This window comes from Pyrus communis, chromosome 6, assembly GCF_963583255.1.
Source record: "Pyrus communis chromosome 6, drPyrComm1.1, whole genome shotgun sequence".
Taxonomy (NCBI): domain Eukaryota; kingdom Viridiplantae; phylum Streptophyta; class Magnoliopsida; order Rosales; family Rosaceae; genus Pyrus; species Pyrus communis.
In genome coordinates, this window is record NC_084808.1 from 17,965,225 (window position 1) to 17,987,580 (window position 22,356).

General features: G+C 37.0%; 3 protein-coding genes across 3 annotated transcripts; 1 reads left to right on the forward strand and 2 right to left on the reverse strand.

Annotated features, from left to right (window-relative positions):
• Nucleotides 1–472: 472 nt before the first annotated feature.
• LOC137736780 (mavicyanin-like) lies at nt 473–2,318 on the forward strand. The gene is made up of 2 exons (XM_068476046.1): nt 473–808; nt 1,562–2,318. Exons 1-2 carry the CDS (start codon nt 637–639, stop codon nt 1,924–1,926), a joined length of 537 nt encoding a protein of 178 aa, XP_068332147.1. The 5' UTR covers nt 473–636; the 3' UTR covers nt 1,927–2,318.
• Nucleotides 2,319–2,689: 371 nt separating this feature from the next.
• LOC137736779 (chloride channel protein CLC-d) lies at nt 2,690–10,927 on the reverse strand. Its single transcript, XM_068476045.1, has 23 exons — nt 10,475–10,927; nt 10,314–10,386; nt 9,969–10,190; nt 9,838–9,884; nt 9,655–9,753; nt 9,281–9,355; nt 8,693–8,781; nt 8,297–8,437; nt 8,113–8,183; nt 7,929–8,008; nt 7,667–7,816; nt 7,019–7,078; nt 6,843–6,917; nt 6,265–6,416; nt 6,013–6,148; nt 5,814–5,942; nt 5,109–5,186; nt 4,963–5,018; nt 4,776–4,859; nt 4,537–4,693; nt 4,346–4,447; nt 4,222–4,268; nt 2,690–3,190 (listed from the first exon to the last, which is right to left on the reverse strand). Exons 1-23 carry the CDS (start codon nt 10,652–10,654, stop codon nt 3,112–3,114), a joined length of 2,382 nt encoding a protein of 793 aa, XP_068332146.1. The 5' UTR covers nt 10,655–10,927; the 3' UTR covers nt 2,690–3,111.
• A 981-nt stretch (nt 10,928–11,908) lies between these two features.
• Nucleotides 11,909–21,552, reverse strand: LOC137737156 (long chain acyl-CoA synthetase 6, peroxisomal-like). The gene is made up of 23 exons (XM_068476546.1): nt 21,051–21,552; nt 19,480–19,540; nt 19,300–19,377; nt 19,077–19,148; nt 18,885–18,966; nt 18,627–18,732; nt 18,471–18,547; nt 17,728–17,772; nt 17,515–17,601; nt 16,998–17,087; nt 16,632–16,711; nt 16,434–16,527; nt 15,804–15,892; nt 15,624–15,712; nt 15,051–15,180; nt 14,801–14,919; nt 13,909–14,032; nt 13,735–13,821; nt 13,123–13,226; nt 12,908–12,993; nt 12,597–12,683; nt 12,407–12,493; nt 11,909–12,317 (listed from the first exon to the last, which is right to left on the reverse strand). Exons 1-23 carry the CDS (start codon nt 21,169–21,171, stop codon nt 12,222–12,224), a joined length of 2,091 nt encoding a protein of 696 aa, XP_068332647.1. The 5' UTR covers nt 21,172–21,552; the 3' UTR covers nt 11,909–12,221.
• Between the last annotated feature and the right edge of the window lie 804 nt (nt 21,553–22,356).

A 22,356-nucleotide genomic window follows, 5' to 3' on the forward strand; every position in this document is an offset into this window, starting at 1 on the left:
TACCCTTTATTTTGTCTTTATCGTTAAAACTCAAAATTTTCAAGCCATTTTGATTAGTTCTCCTAAAAGAAAAGGGGGAGTTACCAATTAGCAAGACTCATGTGTCAATGGACAATCCAATCTTATCTGTCAACTAACAATTTAACTTTAATTTTCGTGTCAACATGTGCTATCTGCTTGTGAGAATCAAAATACAACACAGCATACGCTAGTAATTGCATCAATCGTGAAGCTAGGCAGGCCAAAGTTTATTTAAACCCTAAAAATTTAAATCTTTTAATTTTAAAAGAATTTATCGCCCAATCAAAATTGTATTCTCAAACAACCCAACTCAACGACCGGACCAATACTAATATATTGAGTCACAATCGTTTACTTCCCCACTGACTGCAAATAAACCCCAAAGGGACAAACCCAGCACAGCAACCCAAAACCTTGACAAATTAATTCTCCTGTTTAAGGTTTCCAACAGCCAACCTGCCATCCCCATCCAAAAGCTTCATAAATACCAAAAATGGGAGGTCCCCTTTGAGTCCCTCACTGCATTCCATAATTCCATTCTACACAATCCAAAATCTACAAGCTTATTAGGATCTCAGAGTCTCAAAGAGTTGAAATTTTCTAGGTAGCAGAGCCATGGCTTTGGTGGTCCGAGTCGTGGCTCTAGTGGTGGCGGTGACGGCTGTTTTGGAGGTGTCCAGTGCAGCTGTGTACAAGGTCGGAGACTCCGCCGGGTGGACCACCTTCGGAAATGTCAACTACAAACAATGGGCTGCTTCTAAAACTTTCCAACTGGGTGATGTTATCAGTGAGTTATTATCTCCCAGTTTTTAGTTTCTCTTTTCCAGCATGATTTTGAACGTCATTTAATTTTGGAAATTAATTTTCACACTCATTTTTCTATTGTATAGTATATTTATTGTTGTTCCTTAGTGATTTTTTAATATATTAATTTAAAAACTAAAAACAAATAGGAAGAAGAAATGCATATGCGAAACAATTTTGCTTGATTTTCATGTATCTCTCGTTAATGAATGTTTTTATTCTGAAGTGTTACCGATTGCGTATAATAGTTTTCCAATTTTTCTCGATCTTAGGAAAATAATTATATGCAACATTTTGATAATGTAAATAATTTAGTGATTAATTTCAAAAGGGTCTCCAAGTGAATGATGATGATTATGGTGGCCATTCTTGGTTAGAAAAACTGAAAAAAGGGAGGGGTGATGGATCTCTTTCTAACGCACGCGTGCTCTCCGCAATCCCATTGGAAATTAAATTACTGTCCACTATGGATGTTTGGCATTAGAATATCCATCTCTCGATCCGATCGATCATGATGGTTCTACAAAAGATGAAGGATATGAGGGGTAATGCAATAGAAACTAACTACTTTGATTAAATTTTGTAAATCATATGACGTGATTTTTTATGATTGAGTTATTACTTAAGTGTTGATTAACGTACTTATTATATATTGATGACACATCACATGTTTTGCAAACTTTTAAAACCTTGTTTTGAATGTCTTATGTTATGTGGGATCAATGGGATCAATCAGGATTCGAATACAACCCTCAACTCCACAACGTGATTCGTGTTACGCACGCCATGTATCGGTCATGCAACGCCTCACTCCCCCTCGACTCCCACACCACCGGAAATGACACAATCACCATCACCACCAGAGGCCATTACTTCTACATGTGCGGAGTCCCCGGTCACTGCCAGGCCGGCCAGAATGTCGACATCAACGCCATGCGCCATCCTTCGTCGGCAGCTCCAACTCCTTCGGCATTGGCCCCTCCAGCAGTTACTGCTCCGCATGCACCGACGCCAGGTCCAAGCATGGCTGCTCCTTTACAATCACTGAAGGGAAATTTTATTCTGCTGGGATTAACACTTCTTGTTTCTGGTCTTGCTTAGTCGCTCAAGTTTATTGGTTTTATACATACTGGGCAGTAATTTGAGTCTTTTTACGGCTCTTTTGAGATGGGTTAGTAGTGATTTTCGTACTTGATATCCAGACATTACATATACAGCTTACACAACCTTCAAATAAATTTCGGATATTACCAAAATGTGGAAGATTTGTATAAATAATCATCAATTTTTGGCTCAGATCAATCATACAACTGATGCAAACATTTTCACTGTGTTACATGAACTCTTTTCGGAGGGTATATTAGTTCACACTTATTTTTAACAATAAGAAGCTGTTAACAATACCACATCGCTCGGTAACTAATAAGAAGCAATACATTAAAGTAAGGTTACAAACTCGGAAAAATAAAGATCTTCCACGACTAGCAAACATATTACAAGAGAACACAAAAGGAGAACAAGCTAAAGGAACATACATACTACGAGAGAACACAAAAGGAGAACAAGCTAAAGGAACGGATGAATTATAACTGATCTATAACGTATTGCTTGCGGTCAAGATCGATTTCAATTTGATCTACCACACTAGAACCCCGAGTTCGGGGTCCTGAACCTAGGGTTCCAAGTCCTAAGCCAGGTGTACGAATTCCCAAAATCAACTCTCTTGGAATGGAAGACAAATAAATGCAAGAATGTAATGGTAAATTAAAACGTGTTCCGTTGCACTCTATTTGTGTCAACTGGAACATCATTCAAAAGTAGCAGACGCTGATATGCTGTTGCGTCTGCAAGAATGCATCAAAACTGTAAGAGCTCAGAAATTCCTTTCGGTAAACATCATCTGTATCAAAACTAATGTTGATTAATTTCTCCCTAAACCATTTTCTCGACAACACTAAAATCAGTACAAGTACATTGGGTCACATCCTTCCCATTCTTGCAAATTCCTGTGTAACCCGTCATTTATTCAGCGTCCCAGACTTAACCTCTATGTCTGCATTAATCTGCCGTATATTATCATCCAGATATACATGCTACAAAATTCAGGTGAGTGTGATCCGTTTACCCTCGGTGCGAGGGGAAGCATATTGATGGATTCTAAAGTCCTAGATCCTAAGGTAAACTTACAGAGAAAGAATAAGATTTTAGGTTCAAAGAATGGAGGAAGCTCTAAAGAATTAAGTCCTCAAGGATGATCAGACCTTATTATCAGCCGGACACATGATGTTAGACCAGAAGACTAGTGAGAAGCGGGCGCTCCATATCTCCATTCCTTCCAACCTTTCTTCTATCTCGATACTGAGTTCTGCCATCAGAGAATTATGAAGAAGATTAAAAATTTGTCAATGGAAAAGGTAAAATGCATGTTCGGACAAGAGATTTGTTTTCACATCACAGGTGCCATCAGAGAATTATGAAGAAGATTAAAAATTTGTCAATAGAAAAGGTAAAATGCATGTTCGGGCAAGATATTTGTTTTCACATCAAAGGCGCCATCAGAGAATTATGAAGAACATTAAAAATTTGTCAATGGAAAAGGTAAAATGCACGTTTGGGCAAGAGATTTGTTTTCACATCACAGGTGCTATATTTGGCAAGTAAAGCAAAAATGTTGTTAAGAACGAAAGCAAGTGCTAATTGGCTTACTTTCTATCCACTCTATGCGAAAGCAAGTGCCATACGGTCAAAACCTCTAGCAAAAGAGGAACAGTGAAGTGGGAAAATGGAGAAAATTGAATCATGTCACTGACATAAGCCTTTAAAGAAATGATAAATATCAATTTAACTGGAAGAAAATAATTCATGAATAATCCATGGACTAAAATCCAAATTGAACGAGACCATTGTAACCCCAGTATATTCGGTTCAAACATATTCAATGTGCCATGTAGTCTCCTCCCAAGTTGACATATATAAAAGAACGAAAACTTCTTCATTTATCTGGTCTGCAGAACACATATTTCTCAGGCATATACATCTATGTATCACTGTATTCTAGGTGCCAAAAACAAACCCAGGACTTGAAAAAGTGTTCACTTTCTGGATGGGCATGCTATATATTTGAGAAACTTGAGTCTCACAACCTTGATCACTCGTATAAATCTTCTCTCTTGGATGCACATTGGCATCTTTCTAATAAATTTTGCAGGCTACCGACACATCAAAAAAGAAGAAAAAGAAAGGCAACGTTGCGACATGATCACTTTATACAACGGAACCAAATTTGTATTTGAAGACCATATAAAATGCCACAAGCTTGCCATCATAATGAGGATTAACTAATGCACACATCTAACTATTTTGATAGATTTGGCATGAGCAAAGCATCATAGAGACCTTACACTAGTCGATTGGAGCTCCACCGAAGCTGGATCCTCATTCTCCTGCAAGAAAAACTAACAGAAGTCAATACTTGCGGTATAGTGCTGGTATAATCCATTAAGAGGATGGATGGCAATACCTCAAGCAATAAATCCTTCCTGGTAATCAAGCCAATCACACGAGATGGACGGGGAACAACAAATATATGCCTCAGACCTAGTTGTCGGAAAAGATTATATACCTGCATCATCATACAGAACGATATAAATTTAAGTTAGAACAACATGCCATGCAAGAAAAGCCTTAAATGAATGGCAGCGAAATTATCACCTTTGTCAAAGACATATCCTCAGGGACAATGTAAGGAGATGGGTTCAAAAATGGGGCAAGATCTATGTACATTTCCATGTCATCTGAACTGAGATGTATATCATTCATAGATAAGCCTTTACTGGAAGCAGGTTTCACAAATTCACTGATGGTGTGCCTGGAATATAAAGGGAACTGTCAAACATATCCTAGTAAAAGGTGAAGGCCAGAATACAAAAAAATTTCAAGCCTCGACTTGCCTGATAGACCTGGATCCTCTTGGATCACAAGGTAAAGGACTATGTTGGAAATCCACCTTCGACTGCAGAAGTACCAACAAGTGACTGCATCACAATTCAAATACTCACGTTAATGTTTTAAAACATTTGCATTGACTGCTTCAAAAAACGAAATCAGACGTAAATGGAGAAATTAGAAATACCATACCTACGAAGCATTAGTCCAATTACAAGTGTTTCCCCATTTCTTGCATGATCAATCACCTGGAGGGAATACAAAATGAAACACACACTTATATATCAAGCAAAAAGAAAGAGAGAGGTTAAGAGAGGCAAAAACAAAGTAAAGCATACAGGGAAGCCATTATGATTGTTGCTCTGCAAAATAGAAACCACATCTGCAACCTTAACAACACGAGGGAAGGAAATCACCTACACAGACAGAAAATTGAGCACAGTAAGCTTACTATTGAAATGAATAAAAGTAAAAGAATAAATAAGTCGATGCATTGTGAAATCATTGAAGCACAAGGCACTCGCACCATGTACAATTAAAATGGAAAATGCAACCACAGGCAAAAAAAAGTGTTTAATACCAGAAATAGTGCCTGCTGATGTTATTTGGAGGAATAGGCATCCCCTTTAAAGTAATAAGAGAAGGTAGTCTTTCAACTTTTTTTCTTTTCTGCCTTCATTTGGATGTTTCCATATTTGGGTGAGAACTGAACAAAAGACTCCCTAACGTCCAATCCAGTTATCTATAGTGATATGAAGCATAACCCATTTCCCAAAGGATCCAGACAAATCAATTTGGGCATAACCTTTACAGTTTAAAGAGGCCCCTCGTACTTGAGATAGGCATCAGAAGTTAGATGGATCAGGTATGCAAGTTCTAGACAAGTGAACATCTCTAGGCACATTTGAGCATATGACTCTGTACTAATGTTTAAATATAAGGGGTCAGCCATGAAAAGTTATCTATTGTCCATGTCAGCACCAAACACATGCCCTTGTCTACAATCTTAATAAAGAGATTTGAAATTTAATAATGGCATTCACCCTTTTTCCAGAGGCCTCTTTTGCAGTCATCTTCCTCATTTGGTACTTGGGTCTTGATTCCAGTAATGGAATGCTCTTTAATCGCGCCTGTTCTTCGTACAGGCCTTCATTGAAAGCATCACCAACAGCCTGCAAATGTAAAAGGTGTAAGTATTTCTCCAGAGCATCTACTAATACAATAAAAGTTTCAGAAGTGTACCTTCGAAATAAGAAGAACAAGCATGATAAGAGGCAATAATTTCAAATTATTTGTGATTTCAACCATAATGACGCACAGAGACACTGTCATCCGCATTGAACCTCCAAGAAAAGAAGCTGCTCCCAGTAGAGCATATCTGCAGAACCAGTAAGCATGAGAGGAAAGTTCATGAATACATTACATGCATTGAAAAAAAAAAAAAAAAGCGCATTTAGTTTTAAATCTCTGTCAATAAATATTCACAAGACTCACGTTCCCTCTTCAATGTTGAGCTTCTTGTAAAAGCTAACCACAAACTTGCCCACAAGACGCCCATATGTAGATCCTATCATGATCCCAGGAACAAATTGACCAGCTGGAACGGCAGTACCAAATGTCACAACTGCTAATGAATAAAACATCACCTGGAATGCATTGGGAAAAGTTACACAAATAATCCTTAAGGGAGTAATGACACAAGAAAAACTAACTTCCTTCTGGGAACATTCATGGTCAAATTACATTTTTATTGAAAAGATTCAATGTTCTCCAAGCCCTTAAACTCCAAGCCCCTATACTTATTTTAGAGATTAGAATCATTTTCCAAGAGCATATAAACGTTCTTATGTATGTTATTTTTTGTCCCTTGAAATATTTCTTTGGGGAAGGCAAGCTCTATTGACAAGACCTTACAACATTCTAAATATATTTTCATACTTCCAGGGGGAGTCTCTGTGCATGAGCTAAAATGACATACAAAAAAGAGGAGCCTTGTCATTAACTTCTAAAAACTGAATACAATGCTTTAAGAGGAAAAAGCAAGCGTTGAGTGAAGTAAACAAATGCAATACCAAGAAGGTCAACAAACTTTGGGCACTATACTCATGAATTGTTTTTGCACTAAACAAATTCCTAATTGCATCATCCTGCAACCAAAAGAAAAAATAAACCTGTAATGAGACCCATAAGGCAACCTGAAAACCAATACGTAAAGGATGAAGTAAATGATTCCAGAAATTCTAAAAACCTGAGTATTGAAGAAAATAGTTGCGAGATCATTGTATTCCTTGTTCTTACTGCAATAAAACTGGAAATACGATAAATTAGAAATGAATATTCTGACGTTACTTCAGAATTCTCAGAATTCAGTATTTGGACCCAAAGTATATTCTCAACACCCAAATGAAGCTGAATCTTAGTAACGAAACAAAATGATTCTTTAATCAGTAAGAGTAACTTAGGGCTTAGGGTCAATGAGAGACTCAAACTTGGGAGTTTAAAATGAGCTTTCCCAAGAAAATTAACAATAATGATAACTATCTTCGCTAATTTTTTAAACCATAAAACCCAAGTGGCTTCCACATGTATTGAGAACTCCAGACATTTTCCAGTTAAACCTACAGGTTTCATAGAGAGGTTCTTGGTATACTAATACTATTTACTTTTTTTTTTATTATTAAGAGTAGACATATGCACCTTCAGGTATAAGTTGGCCATTCAATTTCCATATTATGATATGGCTACAAGGGAAAATAAAAGTACTGTATATTCAATTCACGCTAAATACAAAAGAAAGACACCACATACAAAACTGAAGCTAAATGGCAAGAAGAAAGAGAAAACCTATAGACGATTTCAAAATAACTGAGCAAGTAATTATCAGTTGACATCTTACATTTACATAATTCCCATACGTTCCTGGAGGCCTTGGGCATTCAATACCAGAATCTAGATCTGCTTCAGGGCATGGACTGCATTTTCTTAAAAGTGGTAGACCAAAGGAAATAATTGATGTTATCAGCGAGATGAGGCACGCTTCAATTATCTGCATTTTGGTGTTTGGCGTGAAGGGAATAAAAAGGAGTTGAAGTCAATTTTAGAATTACATGGCGCTATTGAAAGAATATAAACATTACCGACTACAGTCAAAAACCAACCTTGACTCGATTCCCATTCTTGTGCAAATAATTTCGACGCCAGTATGCAATATAAAACGTAAGCTGGTTAAATAAGGCTCCTGAAAAAAAGAAAAGAAAATGAAAATAAAGTGAAATATTATGAGGAAAGAAAAACAAAGGAAAAGCATGTAGACACACATAGCTCAGACAATGAACACCATACCCAGTAATCCTCCAATGACCCCAATAACCGCCATCGGCAAGAACTCCTCAAAAGAGTAGTCCTCTTGACCACTGAATGACATCAGTTAGGAAGTTAGAAAAAGGCTCAAAACTGAGGAAAAATACAAAACTAAAGAGGTTTTTAGATATTTTTCTTGAAAAAAAAAAAAAATTTAGATCTTAACTCTGATAAGTCCCATATTATGAAGCCACCTGAGCCAAAATGTCCACACTTTCCACTCTTACACCATCCCATTGCAGTACGCACCACAACAGCCACAATAGCAGAAGTGAAAAATACACGCCACATAAGTTGACTCTTCCACCTTATGAACAAAAAATTAAATAAAGGTTATAAAATCCCTAAAAGAAGGTTGAGGAATTGAGTTTTAATACTTAAAAGAGCTTTAACTCCACAAGTACTGACATATATAATTGTAATTCTATGTTTCAATCTAAAATAGACGTGCACATAAAACTGAAAGGACGAAGAACTAACTATCATAAAAAGGTTTTAACCAATAAAAAATATAATCAAAATGCACATTGAGACAATAACTGCATGACCAAAATTGCATTACCAAGATGTAACTTCTTCCAGTGCAAATAGAACACCACCAACAGGAGCTCGAAAAGCAGCAGACACTCCAGCTGCACACCCACAGGTTACCTTTTCAAAAAATCACACAAATGTAAAATGAGAACAATTTTGAGGTTCATCATAGCTATTTTTAAATAGAAGAAATATCAGAGTTGGACACATCAAAGAGCAAAGGAAGATGATAAGAACAGTACTTGGATAATTTTTTTTTTGGTAATTACTTGTACAATCTTAACAAAAGTTACATAGACATCCAACGAATATATAGTGTACATACTGCATTTTCTTTCAATAAAACAGAACGTCACATATGAACAAGATTCGTGATATCAGTAGTGATAAAAGAACAGCAGTACAACTACAAAAGCTCGTGAACTTGATGACTAGCATCTGTTAGTCGTGAACAGAGAAATACTCAAACAAGATAACTATGCCTATGACTAAAATTGCAAGAGAAACTACGAATTATAGATTACAAAAGTGAACCAGCATAAGGTAAAAAGTCCAGTTTCACACGGGTCAAACCTTTAAAGTTCAGACAAAAACATAAAAGACATGAATCACTCACCAGATCCCTACGATCCCGATCGCTATTAAATATCTGTAGCCACCTAGAGCTTAGATGGTATTTCGTAGATCCACCCTGTAATAAGATATGACCAAAATAATCTTTCAAAAAACATAATAGCAAGCAACTCAGATAGTAGAAAGATATTACAATATGGACATAAAAATATGGTTTTAAGCACTTACGCTTGATCATTAAGATTGTAGATTAAAAAATGATATGAAAAATAATAATTACAAGAATGTGCTAACAATTGCCTACACACCCCAGAAGCTGAAAGAACTCTCCTGAAAACAAAAACTTTTACGAATAATATGTGGTTCTGTGGCCTAGATTACATAATTAGAGGCTTCCAAAAGATCAGTAGTGCTTACTTGTCCAAGCAAAGAAGCAATACAAGCACCAGTATGAACAAGAGGGCCCTCTTTGCCTAAAGCTAGACCACCTCCCACGGAGCCAATGCTCCCAAAGATCTGTGCAATTAGCAGAAAAAACACTATAATGCAAAGAACATAGTTTAAATCCCAACAAACGAACACCAAACCAGATCACGATACCTTTCCAATCAAGGTTCTGAAAAGAAGTACACCGTGTATATCAACCCCTGCACATTTGAATAACAATCAGCGGACATTTCATTGATAAAAGTAGCAACACTCAACAGAAATACATGATCAGTCCACCTTACCATTCAAATATCCCTTGATTTCCGGAATACCAGACCCAGCTGCTGCGGGTGCAAATTGTGTAACGATATATACAGACGAAAAAACCAAAACTAAGTTGATGAATATGTATACTACAAAACCAGCCACATATGATTTTTGGATTATTGCAAATGTCAATGCAAACTTCCAGCCTGCAAAGTTCTCGACTGCAATATTGATGAAAACCGCAGCTAATCCAGTGCCTGAAAGCAATCAAATGGATTGAATGAAATGATAATGTTAATGCTGTTCTACTAAAAATTGATTCTTTTGAAGTGACAGCAGAAAAGCTACACATTCAGTACCGGAAGCTGAGAAGTGCTTACCGATACCGATGAGCAAAGCAAAGAACCACTTCACCATCACATGATAACCAACATAGAGCTTCCCTCTCTGCGCCTGTAGATTGCCAAACACAAAATTAACCCCCAAAATAGGGACATTTCTAACAAAAAAACTCCCCCTCAGTTAAGCTTAAAATTGCAACCTGCTCCTCCCAGTATGCGTAATTTTCAATAACTTCGTAGTCAAGGCTCTCGACGCCGACATCGTCGCTCATCTTCATGAGACCGACGGCGTCGGGCTCGGCGGCTTCCTCCGAGTGCGGGAGGCGGGACCAGGCCAGCTTCGGCGCCTCGATCCCGTTCTGTAAATGATTCGACAGCATGATTGATTTCTCCAAATTAGGTATTCCGATCAAACCCTAGAAATTCCGAAATCGATATCCAAGTCCACGCACCGCATAACCGATCGGAGATTAGATTGAGAAGCAAATTGAATTCCGGAAAAGCAGAAACGTGTAATCGGAATCGGAAAACTGTTTTTGGGAAGTGATTCGAAGAGAGAGATGAGTCTGGCGTAAAAAAGTATAGAACCGGGAGTCTCTCTCTCTCTCTCTCTCTGGCTTTTTTCTGTCGTTTTACATTTTCTATCTGTTGACTGAAAAACCATCGCTTTGCAACGAAACAGGTGCTTGCGCGAGAGGGAGTTGGATCCTCTGCGGCGGCGGTTGTGTGGAATTTTCGGATGTAGTGAATGGGCGGTCAGATCGTAGCCTTCGAGAAATGCAATGATCGTTGTTTGATGTGACGTGGGATGAAGTGTTCGGTAAGAATGGGATTAGAATGTAGTGGATTATGGCTTGGGGGAGGGAATTTAGGTCTTACGGTTGAGGAATATAAAATGATTAATAAATTAGATGGGATGGTGGTGGCGGGACGTGTCAGCGTCCAACCGAGGTGAGCAAAGGTGCATGGTATTAGTGACAGGAACTAGATCCGCTCCTGACATTAAAGATCAACACATCTGGATCGTGAATTGGAGAGTAAAAAAATCAAAGATTTTGTTTGTGTGCCAATTTATGCGGTACAAATATATGCATTTTTTAACTCGGTTTTGATTTCTCTATTTTTTTCTAAGAATACCGAATCACGCTTTTTCCGTGTGAAAAACATGAATATTAAGATTCGGAGCAGATCCAATTCTTTAGTGACGGACATTGTTTGGTGGAGGGAGACAGACCGCAATATCGACGTCCTTTGTAGTCCAAAACCTAGGACTCATAAGAGTACCATCCCAAGTGCGTTTCATCCATAGACCATGCCTAAGTTTTAATGGACACTGCTGAATTCCACTATATCCACATGGTAGTGAGCCAAAGTCAACCCATCAACGATTGGCCAGTCGGCGGTAACGCATTTCCAAGTGTGAAACCATGACTAATAGTAATTTGTTTTGCTTGTATTCTCTTTTCAGTTTTTGTTTCATACATTATCCGAATGTCCATGTACCAAAGGTTTTAAGCTAAAGTAATAAGAAATGTACTATAAAACATTTGATAGAGCGATTAAGAATGCACCACATAAGCGTTACAAAACGACCTCAAGGTTTTAATATTCCCTTGACATCACCAATCAAAATCATGCTCTGAAAGTTCTAATTTATATTTATTAAATTATTATAATTCTCTAATTTTTGGTACATTCTAATCAATAAATTGAATATTTCCATTTCATTTCACTTTTAGAAACAAAATAAATAAATAAATAAGCAAAGTATGAGGCGCTTTGAAATCCATGTCTTTCATTGTGTCGCCCCCACAAATAATAAAATCTACTTACAAGAATGCTTGGCATCCAGCTTTTAGCTGCTTCTCTTATTTCTTTTTTTTTCTTTTTTTTCGGTTTTTCGTGGTTGGATGAGAGCATCAATTTGGCTGCTCCTCATTGTGTCACTTAAAGCTTCGAAGGGGCGGATTCGGAAACAGCAAGCTCCGAATACATGGTCGATATTGCGTTTGCATAGTAATCCTTCGCTTGAGATCTCTTGATCTGAAGAGGTCAAGTATGGAATGAGAGAATGTCAGTCATGTTAATTTGTCCATGCATTTGCTATCAATTGTTTGAAACTGAATACTTGCCTTAAACGTCGGAGTGAGCAGTCCATTCTCCATTGTGAATTGTTCAAGCACCAGTGTCACGGCTTTTACAAATTCGAAACCTCTCAACTGAAGAGATAGTATTGAATTTTTTATTAGAACATCCAACGCTTAATTTGAACAGCATGCAAGACACGGATAGCGTTTGAGTAATTTTATTAAAGTAACTTGCCTGAGCTTCCCTGCCAATAGAATCCATATCAGCCAATACAGCTGCTCTTGCTCTTGGATCATTGCACAGTTTCCCTAAATCTTCAAACTGCACCCAAACATCACCAGAGAAGTTATTCAGAAGTTAAACTGTTTCCAGTTGTTCCGACTTTTGAGAAGTTACTGAATGAAGATTATCAACCGTTTGTAGGAAAAATTGAAAGGCCAAACACTTTTTTATGTGCATCCGTAAAAAGGTCAACCAAACTTTTGTAAGTCTTCAAACATGGAAGTTAATATCTTAATTTTTTGTGATTAATGTGATATCTTCACCTTAATGCCTTCAGAATCAGCCCATGCTTTCAACACATCCGGGTCAACTGCAACAATCGCTACCAACGAAGCATTAAAGCTGTCACCTATGGATAGCAGCAAATAAGCATCAGCAACCCATCATGTGTGTATGTGTGTGTGTTTGTGTGTGTGTGTGTGTGTGTGTGTGAGAGAGAGAGAGAGAGAGAGAGAGTTTGCAGATTCTAAATTCTTACCATGGACAAAGCACTGGGCAACAAACTTGCACTTGGCATAGACATTCTCGATTTTCTCTGGAGCTATATACTCTCCCTGTGCCAACTTGAAAATGTTCTTCTTCCTACAGGAGTATACAAAACCTCCAGTTATAAGCTGTCCACATGCTAAAAGAGGACTAATATGCTAAGCACAATAAATCCTGTCATTTCAATAGATTCTCTCCATATGAGGTGTCGGTCAAATTAACTTTCTGAAGAAAAATGGGCAGGATTTGGGGTGGGGGGATGGGAAGAGTAGAACCGTCACAGTTCGTTTAACCCTTAGCATCCAACCTGTAGGCATTTTAATTGCAATGCCCAGTGAATATCTTTCGCAAGACCATGCATTATAAACCCATGCTGGGCCATGTCTGATTCTAATCATCCAAAAATATGCTGTGCGTCTTTTGCTTTATACGAATGTGAGCAATTGCCTGGGAAATCTTATGAGCCTTAACATGTGTGTGTGTGTACATATATATTGAACTTGACACTATTACCACTTCGAACTTTACAAGGTTACCATATGCGTATCACAATTAGAAAATATAAAGCTTGATACTGAACAGAATGAGGATGCTATCATCTCACCTATCAATAATTTTCAGACGACCTCCAGGTGACCACAAGCCAATGTCTCCAGTATGAAGCCATCCATCTTCGTCGACCACTTCCCTCCTATCCAGTACAATTATATTATCAGACTGATTTTATCTGACTGAATGAATACCGTTTAAAATAAGCAATAACAAGTAAGTTAACTACGTCTGCACTTCATCTTTGTAATAGCCTTGGAATATAATAGGACCCCTGACACAGATTTCACCACGAGGATAGGGTTGATCGTCAGATGTATAGTTCATTTCCGGTACATCAACAAGCTTTATTTCTGGAATCAAAAATATGAAAACAAAACTTTAAGGTATTAACAATCTGACACAGATTTCACCACGAATTCAAGCACCATTGTCAGATGTATAGTTCACTTATTGCATGCATTCGTATTTAAATAAAAAATATGGATAGGAATGCATGCAATCCAAAGTACACGTTCAAAACCCCATTAGGGAAAATATGGATTTTTAATGCACTATTAATACATCGGATCAGGTCCGCTTTGCCAGATTAATGTTACAATAACCTGACTAAGCCAACTTAGGTTAAACTGCACTAGTTTGTTTTGACAGGAAAATATTTCTAACAGCCCTACATGTGAGCATATAATGGAACCAGTCATTCAAATGGTTCCACATAACCAGTTTGTCAAGTCTAAATAACTGTGATGAAAATTAAACATGATTTTAGGGCACTATAATAGTCAGATAATGATGACCAGGTAAAACTCATTTGTGTGACAATTGCAATTGAACAAGTTCAGGCATAATCCTTCCATCTGTGAAGATATGCTATCGAGAAGTATGAGATCATACAAGTGCTTAAAAAATCATTGGAGGAGAAGGAATTGACACTTGAATGGCACCATGCAAGAAGTTTTCACAATTACATTTTTTCCAGCTAACTAAGTCTGACCCTCGGGACAGTAGAAGGGTTAAAGAATAAAAAACTCAAATTTTTGGTCCACATTAATCGAAATGAATGTAAATAGTGCCATTAATTAGCTGCGTTAAACTCACAGAGCCAGTGGATAATAACTCACCACAAGCTGGATTAGGAGAGCCAACGTGCCCAGATATGTTGTCAGCCCCATCCATAGCACTAATAACACAAGAGGTCTCAGTCATTCCATACCCTTCATTTACTTCACCACCAAAGCATCTGGGAATAAATCACCACTAATTAGTAATTACAAGCCAGTAGATACAAAAGAATAAAAACAATAAAATAAAAATCAACCACATGTGACTCCTCCTAGGAATTCAATATGCCTAGAAATGTAAAAGACTTACATCTTTAGAAATTCCATCACATCAGGAGACAAGGGTGAAGCACCTGATGCCATAAAACGAACTCGTCCTCCTAGCTTAGCCTTTATCTTATTGAATACCAATCTGTCCCACATGGGGGATGCAGTTTTTCCTATAAAATAACATCGTGTTACAATAAGAAATAGTGAAAAGTACATAACACAAGGAAGTAATTGGCATCAAAACAGTTTAGACTCATCCCTTGTTAGCTATGGCTAACAGAAAGTTCAAGGAACCACGAGGCAGGGTCGAGCAAACATTTCTGTCCATCTCATTTTCAAGCTGCTACATTTCCACCTTAAATATAGACTACAACTCATTCATTTGTAGTTTTGGTTCTAATTTTCCACAATTCTAGTTTTCTATTATTTCAAAGTTAAACTTGATACATTTTCTACTTGGACGTTGGCACCTAGATTTCACACCTTAAACCATTTCCATAAGATCATACTTAGTGTTAAGTACGCAAAAAGAAGTTTAAAGCATAAGTAATTGTGTGAGTCGTAGACTCTCATGTTATAATGTAAAAAGAATTTAGGTGGCAAAATGCTTTACCACTTAATAGTGCCTGCTTCTTGGCATTGTAAGCAGCATTAAATAGCCTCTCCCTCAGCGCACCGGATGTCTTTACCGCATTTGTAATACTAAATAGCCAGTACATCCGAGTTAATGACTGTTTAAGGATATTAGTTTCTTTTAGGTGAACAATCACATAAGCAATTAAAAAAAATTTACCCCGCATATATTCTGTTATACAGCCTAGGAACACTGCAGAAGATGGTAGGTCTTAGTGCTGCCATATCGTCCATTAATTTTAGATTATCCTGCATCGAACAGTTAAATAAACCCTGTAAGGCTTGTCTCTAAACATATGTAGTTAAACCCAAAAAAACAAGATATAAACTTATAAATAAACCAGCTAGTCTAACGACTATAACATATATTACAACATATAGGCAAAGGTCAGCAGTTTTAAAGTTATTAATAAGTTCCAATAGGTTTAGAGCCTTAGACCAATGTTAATGTTTATGAATCAACATTACAAATGCATTAGATTACATTAGGAGATTCATCACTTCTAGTAAAGTCTTACTCTTACATGCTTGAAACCAGTATAATTGAGAACAGTTTAATACGTCAACATGAATCTACCCTTAGTAAACTGCAGACTAATTTTGACCAGGTAGATTGATTCTGGCGCAGTGTATATTGCATTCCAAGAAAAAAGATGCAAAAAAAGCATTTACAATGAAGTAAACCTTTTTAACAAATGGACAGGTTTTTGTTTCGGTGGGGGGACAATACTACAGATTCAAGATATGGCAAAAACTATTGAAAAGGAAATGGTGAAAACAAGTTTCATACCCCTTGATAGAATCCAACAGCAACTCCAAAATATGCTGTCATGACCTGGTTAACCCGTTCATAAATGTGTGCCAAGGGAAGATATGATATGTAGCTGGAAAATACAAGGTAAAATAGTCAGAGACGAAGCAGTGTGTGTGGAATTGAAAATCTGACCAAAAAAAAACCTACTAGGCAAACAAAACTACTGATACTCACACGTCAGACGCGTAGAATTTGACAGCAATAGTGGACCCAGCAACATTTGCAATAAAGTTTCCATGAGTCAATACAGCTCCCTAGCCAAATGTTATTGTCAGTTATAGTGCAAGTGTTACAATACATGGGGTTACATAGAAGATACGGAGAGTATTTAACATAATTGTATTGGAGGAGATGACAGCCCTAGAATTTTTGTTTCTCACACAATATCTTAACAGTTCTAAAAGGAGAACTCAAAATAATATATGCAAATACAAAAGTTAAACCATTTATTGCGGAAACCCAACTTCATCAGAAAGCTAAAAGTTGTTACATATATTTTGGTTGAAAAATCTAAAAGTTCATAACACTTTAAGTTGGTACCTTTGGGGTGCCAGTTGTACCACTTGTGTAGCATATTGTAGCAACATCCTCTGGTTTTGGTGGGCAAAAAGGCTGAATACTACTAGAGCCCTAAAATAACACAATGGATAAGAAGCACATCACTCAAAGTTTTTAAAAATATATCATCACATACTAAGGAATCTAAGTATAATAAGAATCGTAATATCCAAGTAGCAACATTAGCAGAAAACACCTCATGTTCATTATCTGTGTGAACAGACTATGCATTAAAATCTGCAAGAAGACAACGAGTGGCCTAGGACAGAGAAAATATCCAATATGCAGCTATGATGACATGGGTATTTCTGGAGTGTTTATGCTTGTGAGTTTCTTTTAGCATTGCTCAAAGCATTATCTTTATGCTAATATTTTACAAATAAAAATTTATCATATAATACTTGGATGTCTATCATTTATGCATCCATAAGAAGATCTTTGGCAGATCTCCTATGACCTTTCATGGATTCAGTGGATTCATGGGGAAGAATGGAATTACCTGAGATAGCAATTTTGAATATGTTACAACCTTCACTCCGGTCGATGATGGAAGGGATGGAATTTGATCATCCACTCCCCCAACAACCTGCATAATATCGAAGGGAAATGAAAACATTATTTTAAATGATATATAAACTGTGCAAAGTCAACATCACAATCACCTTTCAGTAGTACAAAGATTTATTTAATACTATGAGGTGTATTCTCATACCACAATCAGGCGTACAGTTGGAATATCCGCCAAGAAGCTCAACAACTGCAATTCCAAATGACAAGAATCAATTGAGGAATTCAGAGCCGTGTAATATAACAATATGGAATAACCAAACATGAACAATTTCAGTCTACAAGTTATATAGATTATATACACTGCAAGGAAAAAAGCGCCTTAAGGGATATAACTTTGACAGTAATTGTGGCCAAACATGAGTCCAATGTCAAGGTGAAAGAACTCGACACCACATAGTTCAGAAGAAACAGTTTCCCAGTTACGTGGATGGTTACTGTTAAAGGATCTTCACTTTTTTATTTTTATGTTGAGTTTTTTCTGCATGTAGACCACGTTTTCTTCGTCTTTATTTTAATAATTTGATATCTAAATTAGCATCTGGTCTATATTCCATACAACAATTCAACCTGATGAACACTTGCTCAAAACATTTTGCGAATAGCATTTACCCAAATATGTATGGGTTATAGCTGATCATATGCGCACCTCCAAGAATATAAAACAAAATTTTAGTTGTCATTTAATACTTAACATATATAAATATGTATGGGTTATAGCTGATCATATGCGCATCTCCAAGAATATAAAACAAATTTTTAGTTGTCATTTAATACCTAACGTATATAAAACCGAGGAAGAAAGAAATTTACAAGATTAAGTTTTTACAACTCAAGAGAATATTGTTAAGTTATAGAGCACCCTGAAGTGATATAAGTTAAACTCACACTATTCAATGTTTGAGGCACACAAAAGATAACTTGTACAACAGCATGATTTACAATGTACTTGACAGCATCTGGACCTGCAAAGAATACCATATTCAATTATAACATCTGACACCTAGACCAAGATTGGCAAAATACGGGAAAAGTGGCACAAACCGAGAGTGTCATATAAAGGAACTGATATGTACGAATACGCAGAGCAGGCATGATCAACGATGAGCCACTCAGGTCTATTGATAAAATACAATCCAATGGAAGATCCCTGTAGTTATAGAAATAAAAGTTCAAGGAGGATTTGATGTCAAGTAACATCAGGGAAATCCACTCAGTATTTTCAAGGAACTAATTAGAGATGAAGTTCAATGACCAATAAACGAAAGTATAGGAACCATAGAACAATTAGTGAAATTACACCTTTGGTATTCCATGATAAATTAGGCCAGAACCTATTCCTGACCGAGCAGTACCTGCTTCTCCGTACGTCATCCATTTGTAACTTGAAGGCAGAAAAACAAATGAAACCGGGTGAGGTTTCCACTGGATGTGAGCCAAATAATTGTGATTCACAGGAACTGAGAATTTTAAATTACATGAAAAGACACTCACTCTCCAACTGTTCCATCAACGCGAATTCGTGTGCCCAAATATTTATAATCTCGGAAAGTTTCAACAGAATGCCTAATATTGACAAAAGTTAGATAAAGTCTTTTAGCAAATTCCAAGGGAACTAAATACAAGTGGATAGAAATATAAATTTAGGACAGATATTTGTAAGGAATTGTTGAGCTTAAATGTCCTTGTGTAGTTTGGCAAAAAGTAAGTGACTCACACAAAATTATCATGCAGTGTACCAATTTCAGGATGATCAGGGAATCTACTAACAAGCTTCAATGGGGAGTGAGCAGATCTGTCACCACAACAAAACAAATATATTTTCCTCACATGAATAGAGAGAATAGCCATGGACCTTGTTGGGGCAGCACAAATGAAAAAAAGGGAGTATGCCCACCTGTATACATTCCACTTTCCTGTGTCTAATTTCTCTGGAAGCACCACACTGTAACCATGCTCTGTCACGAATTTAATGATATTAATAATATATGTATTTGAGTCAATAAGTTAAACATCCTAGACACGTATCTAGAACAGGTTGCTAACCACCTTTACCAAGCTGTTCCCACTTATTCTATAGTCCCCTGTCCACCGCAAAACAAAGAAACCAAACCTTTCAAAGAATCTGACTTCCATTTCATATCCAACTTGAAAGCCCTCGATTCCCCCAGAAGTTTATCTTTTGAGCAACAGACTCATCCACTATCACTTTCACAATATCCCACAAAGCAGGATTCATGCAGTGACATATCCCATACAACATGCGAATGTAAATGGCCAAAGTTTTCATTATGAAACACATAATGCAAAAGAAACTAAACAAGAGAACCAAACGAAGGAAAAGAGAGATACAAAACCAAACCTACGACAGACAAAAAGCAGACAATATTTTAATCAATTGAAGAGAAAACAATGAAACCAATTGCTGAAAGGATTAGCCCTGTAAATACTATAGTTCTTTTTTCATATAATCCACCTTCTTTGTCATCGTAGTCCACTTCATTTTACTGATCCGAGTTTTTATATAAATTTATATCCAAAAACTTCAAGTACTCTTCATCAGCTAGATCAGTCCATTTTTCCCATTAGAGAGAGAGAGAGAGAAAGAGAGAGGAGCAAAGAAAATTGTCAAATGCTTATATGTGCTTGGAAGCGGGAGATAGAAAGTAAAGTTTCACAGAATTCAGACCAATGGAAGGACAAAACGATGAACTCCCAAGTATATTTTCCTAATTGTCATACAACGGTCTTTCCATCAAAGATATTAATTGATTCATTGGTTTTTATACCCCGCTACATATCCATAGTTCCCATAAAGCGTTGCCATACCTCCCCCGAATCAAAAGCCCACTCAAAATGGTCTCTTGTCCCCATTGACCAAAATCCCCACAAAAGATCTGATTTTATTTGCCAACGGAAAACAACCCAAAACGCCATCAGGAACAAATTCCGCAAAAAAGAAAAACATAAGTGTCCATCAAAGAAAGTCCTTTATCAAAACAAAAACAAAAAAGTAAGTTAAATCCAAATCTCTTAGAAATCGAAACGCAACATTATCTGTCCCACATCAGAAAAAGCAGCGTATGAAATCAAATGAATCGGAAGTGCTTTCCACATCAGAAAAAGCAGCGTATGAAATCAAATGAAGCAGCACCCACAAATGGAAAACAATTCAAAATCGAATGATCCTCAACCGAAGTCAAAACGGAAGATAAAAAAATCGAAAAAAAAAAGCAATGAATCATAAATGTATCGAGCCCTCGGAAGCTCAAAAGTATCTCACAATAAAGACACCACAAAACCTAGGGGCATTAATGCCACCTTAAATAAGCCCTAGCTTTTTCTCCTTTGAAATAACTTCCTTCACAAAAAAGCTTTGAGCTTCGCGTGCATACTATCCGATCAAAATTCAAAACCAAAACCAAAATTGAGCTGGAAAAAATCAACAGAGAGAGACAGAGGGAGCACCGGAAAAAAACTCGCCGGCGGTGGGGTTGAGACGGAGAAGGGACTCGGAGTCGGCGGCGGAGGCGGAGGCGAGGTGGCCATTGATTGCTCTAAGGCGACGCTGGGCTGGCGCTGAATCCATCGGAAGGAGCGTTGGGACGTTGGTCCTGGTTTCCAAACAGCAGAGAGGAGGAGAAGAAGCGCGATTGGTGATTTGGTGTCGTGAGTCGGCAATGTTTTTGTTGTTCGATGTGATATTATCCACTGAGGTCAGGGTTTCGTGAGCTCTTAACTTTCTGTTTGTTTCTCGGGAAGGGCATCCCGGATTGAATGTTATAAAGGGCACGCGTCCCAACGATCGCGATCAGAAAGAGGTAGGTGACAATGACATGGATACGGACAGAAATCAGATAATGCAAAGAGAACGATGAATAATAAATATGTTGAATTTTATTCAAATATTGATTTCTAATGGCTTTTTTTGTGCCGGCCGTCGACTGTCCTGGTTTTTATTGCCTTTCTACGTTGGCGGATGGCTTCGTGGTAGAGGTCAAATATTTGGACTTCAAATTTGGAGACTAGAGTAAGTCTAAGGATAGGTTCCTCCTTGAATATTAATTTAACTAAAGTGCATATTTGTTTTCGAATGAGGACACTCTTCGGACCCTCTTTGGAAGGATCTTAAGATCTCAAATCGTGTTCATTTATTGTATATTGTGTGATCAGTTTTTGTCAAGTAATATTCATATTTAATTTTAAATAAAAGTATTTAAAATGGAAAACTAATGAAAATGGCTTCAAAACTTTGAGTTTTAACGATAAAGACAAAATAAAGGGTAAAGTGAATAGTACAATGATTGACTTTTTAGTGTAAAAATGTGATTTTTCGTTAAAGTGAACAGTATCCAGAGGTTTTCGTTAAAGTTCCCTATTTAAAATGATTTCTGATCGCATGATGTACGATGAACGGACATGATTTGATGATCATGGGAGAATCCTAATTCTTTGTTTTCAACGTTGTTGAATGCATCAACCATACTATATGAATTCTTTTGTAGCATTTCTTTTGAAGACCTATACAAAGTGATATACCTTTGACAGCTTTCTAGTATGCATCAGTGTATAGTATTGTTGGATTCTTCGTTGCACATTTAATGTTTTCTTTATTCAGTGCATGTCATACGTTGGAGCATAATAAAATTTTCGACACATCCAATTGCAAAATGAGTTATGACTCTACTTTGGTCGGTTTGGTAAGAGCATCTAGGGTAGAATTTTTCGATAAAAATTGTTGAAAAAAGAATGAGCATTCAAGAATAAAGAGCTA

Excerpts from the sequence above, each read along its gene's own strand:
- LOC137737156 (XM_068476546.1), bottom strand. The coding sequence starts at position 21,171 with ATGGATTCAGCGCCAGCCCAGCGTCGCCTTAGAGCAATCAATGGCCAC. Across the intron at positions 19,378-19,479 it reads GGAAAGTGGAATGTATACAG|ATCTGCTCACTCCCCATTGA; the intron begins GTGGGCATACTC and ends TTGTGGTGACAG. Across the intron at positions 17,088-17,514 it reads ATTCAAAATTGCTATCTCAG|GGCTCTAGTAGTATTCAGCC; the intron begins GTAATTCCATTC and ends GTGTTATTTTAG.
- LOC137736779 (XM_068476045.1), bottom strand. The coding sequence starts at position 10,654 with ATGCTGTCGAATCATTTACAGAACGGGATCGAGGCGCCGAAGCTGGCC. Across the intron at positions 9,356-9,654 it reads TTGCTTCTTTGCTTGGACAA|GGTGGATCTACGAAATACCA; the intron begins GTAAGCACTACT and ends ATCTTATTACAG. Across the intron at positions 6,417-6,842 it reads AAAGTTTGTTGACCTTCTTG|GTGATGTTTTATTCATTAGC; the intron begins GTATTGCATTTG and ends AATGCATTCCAG.
- LOC137736780 (XM_068476046.1), top strand. The coding sequence starts at position 637 with ATGGCTTTGGTGGTCCGAGTCGTGGCTCTAGTGGTGGCGGTGACGGCT. Across the intron at positions 809-1,561 it reads CCAACTGGGTGATGTTATCA|GATTCGAATACAACCCTCAA; the intron begins GTGAGTTATTAT and ends GGGATCAATCAG.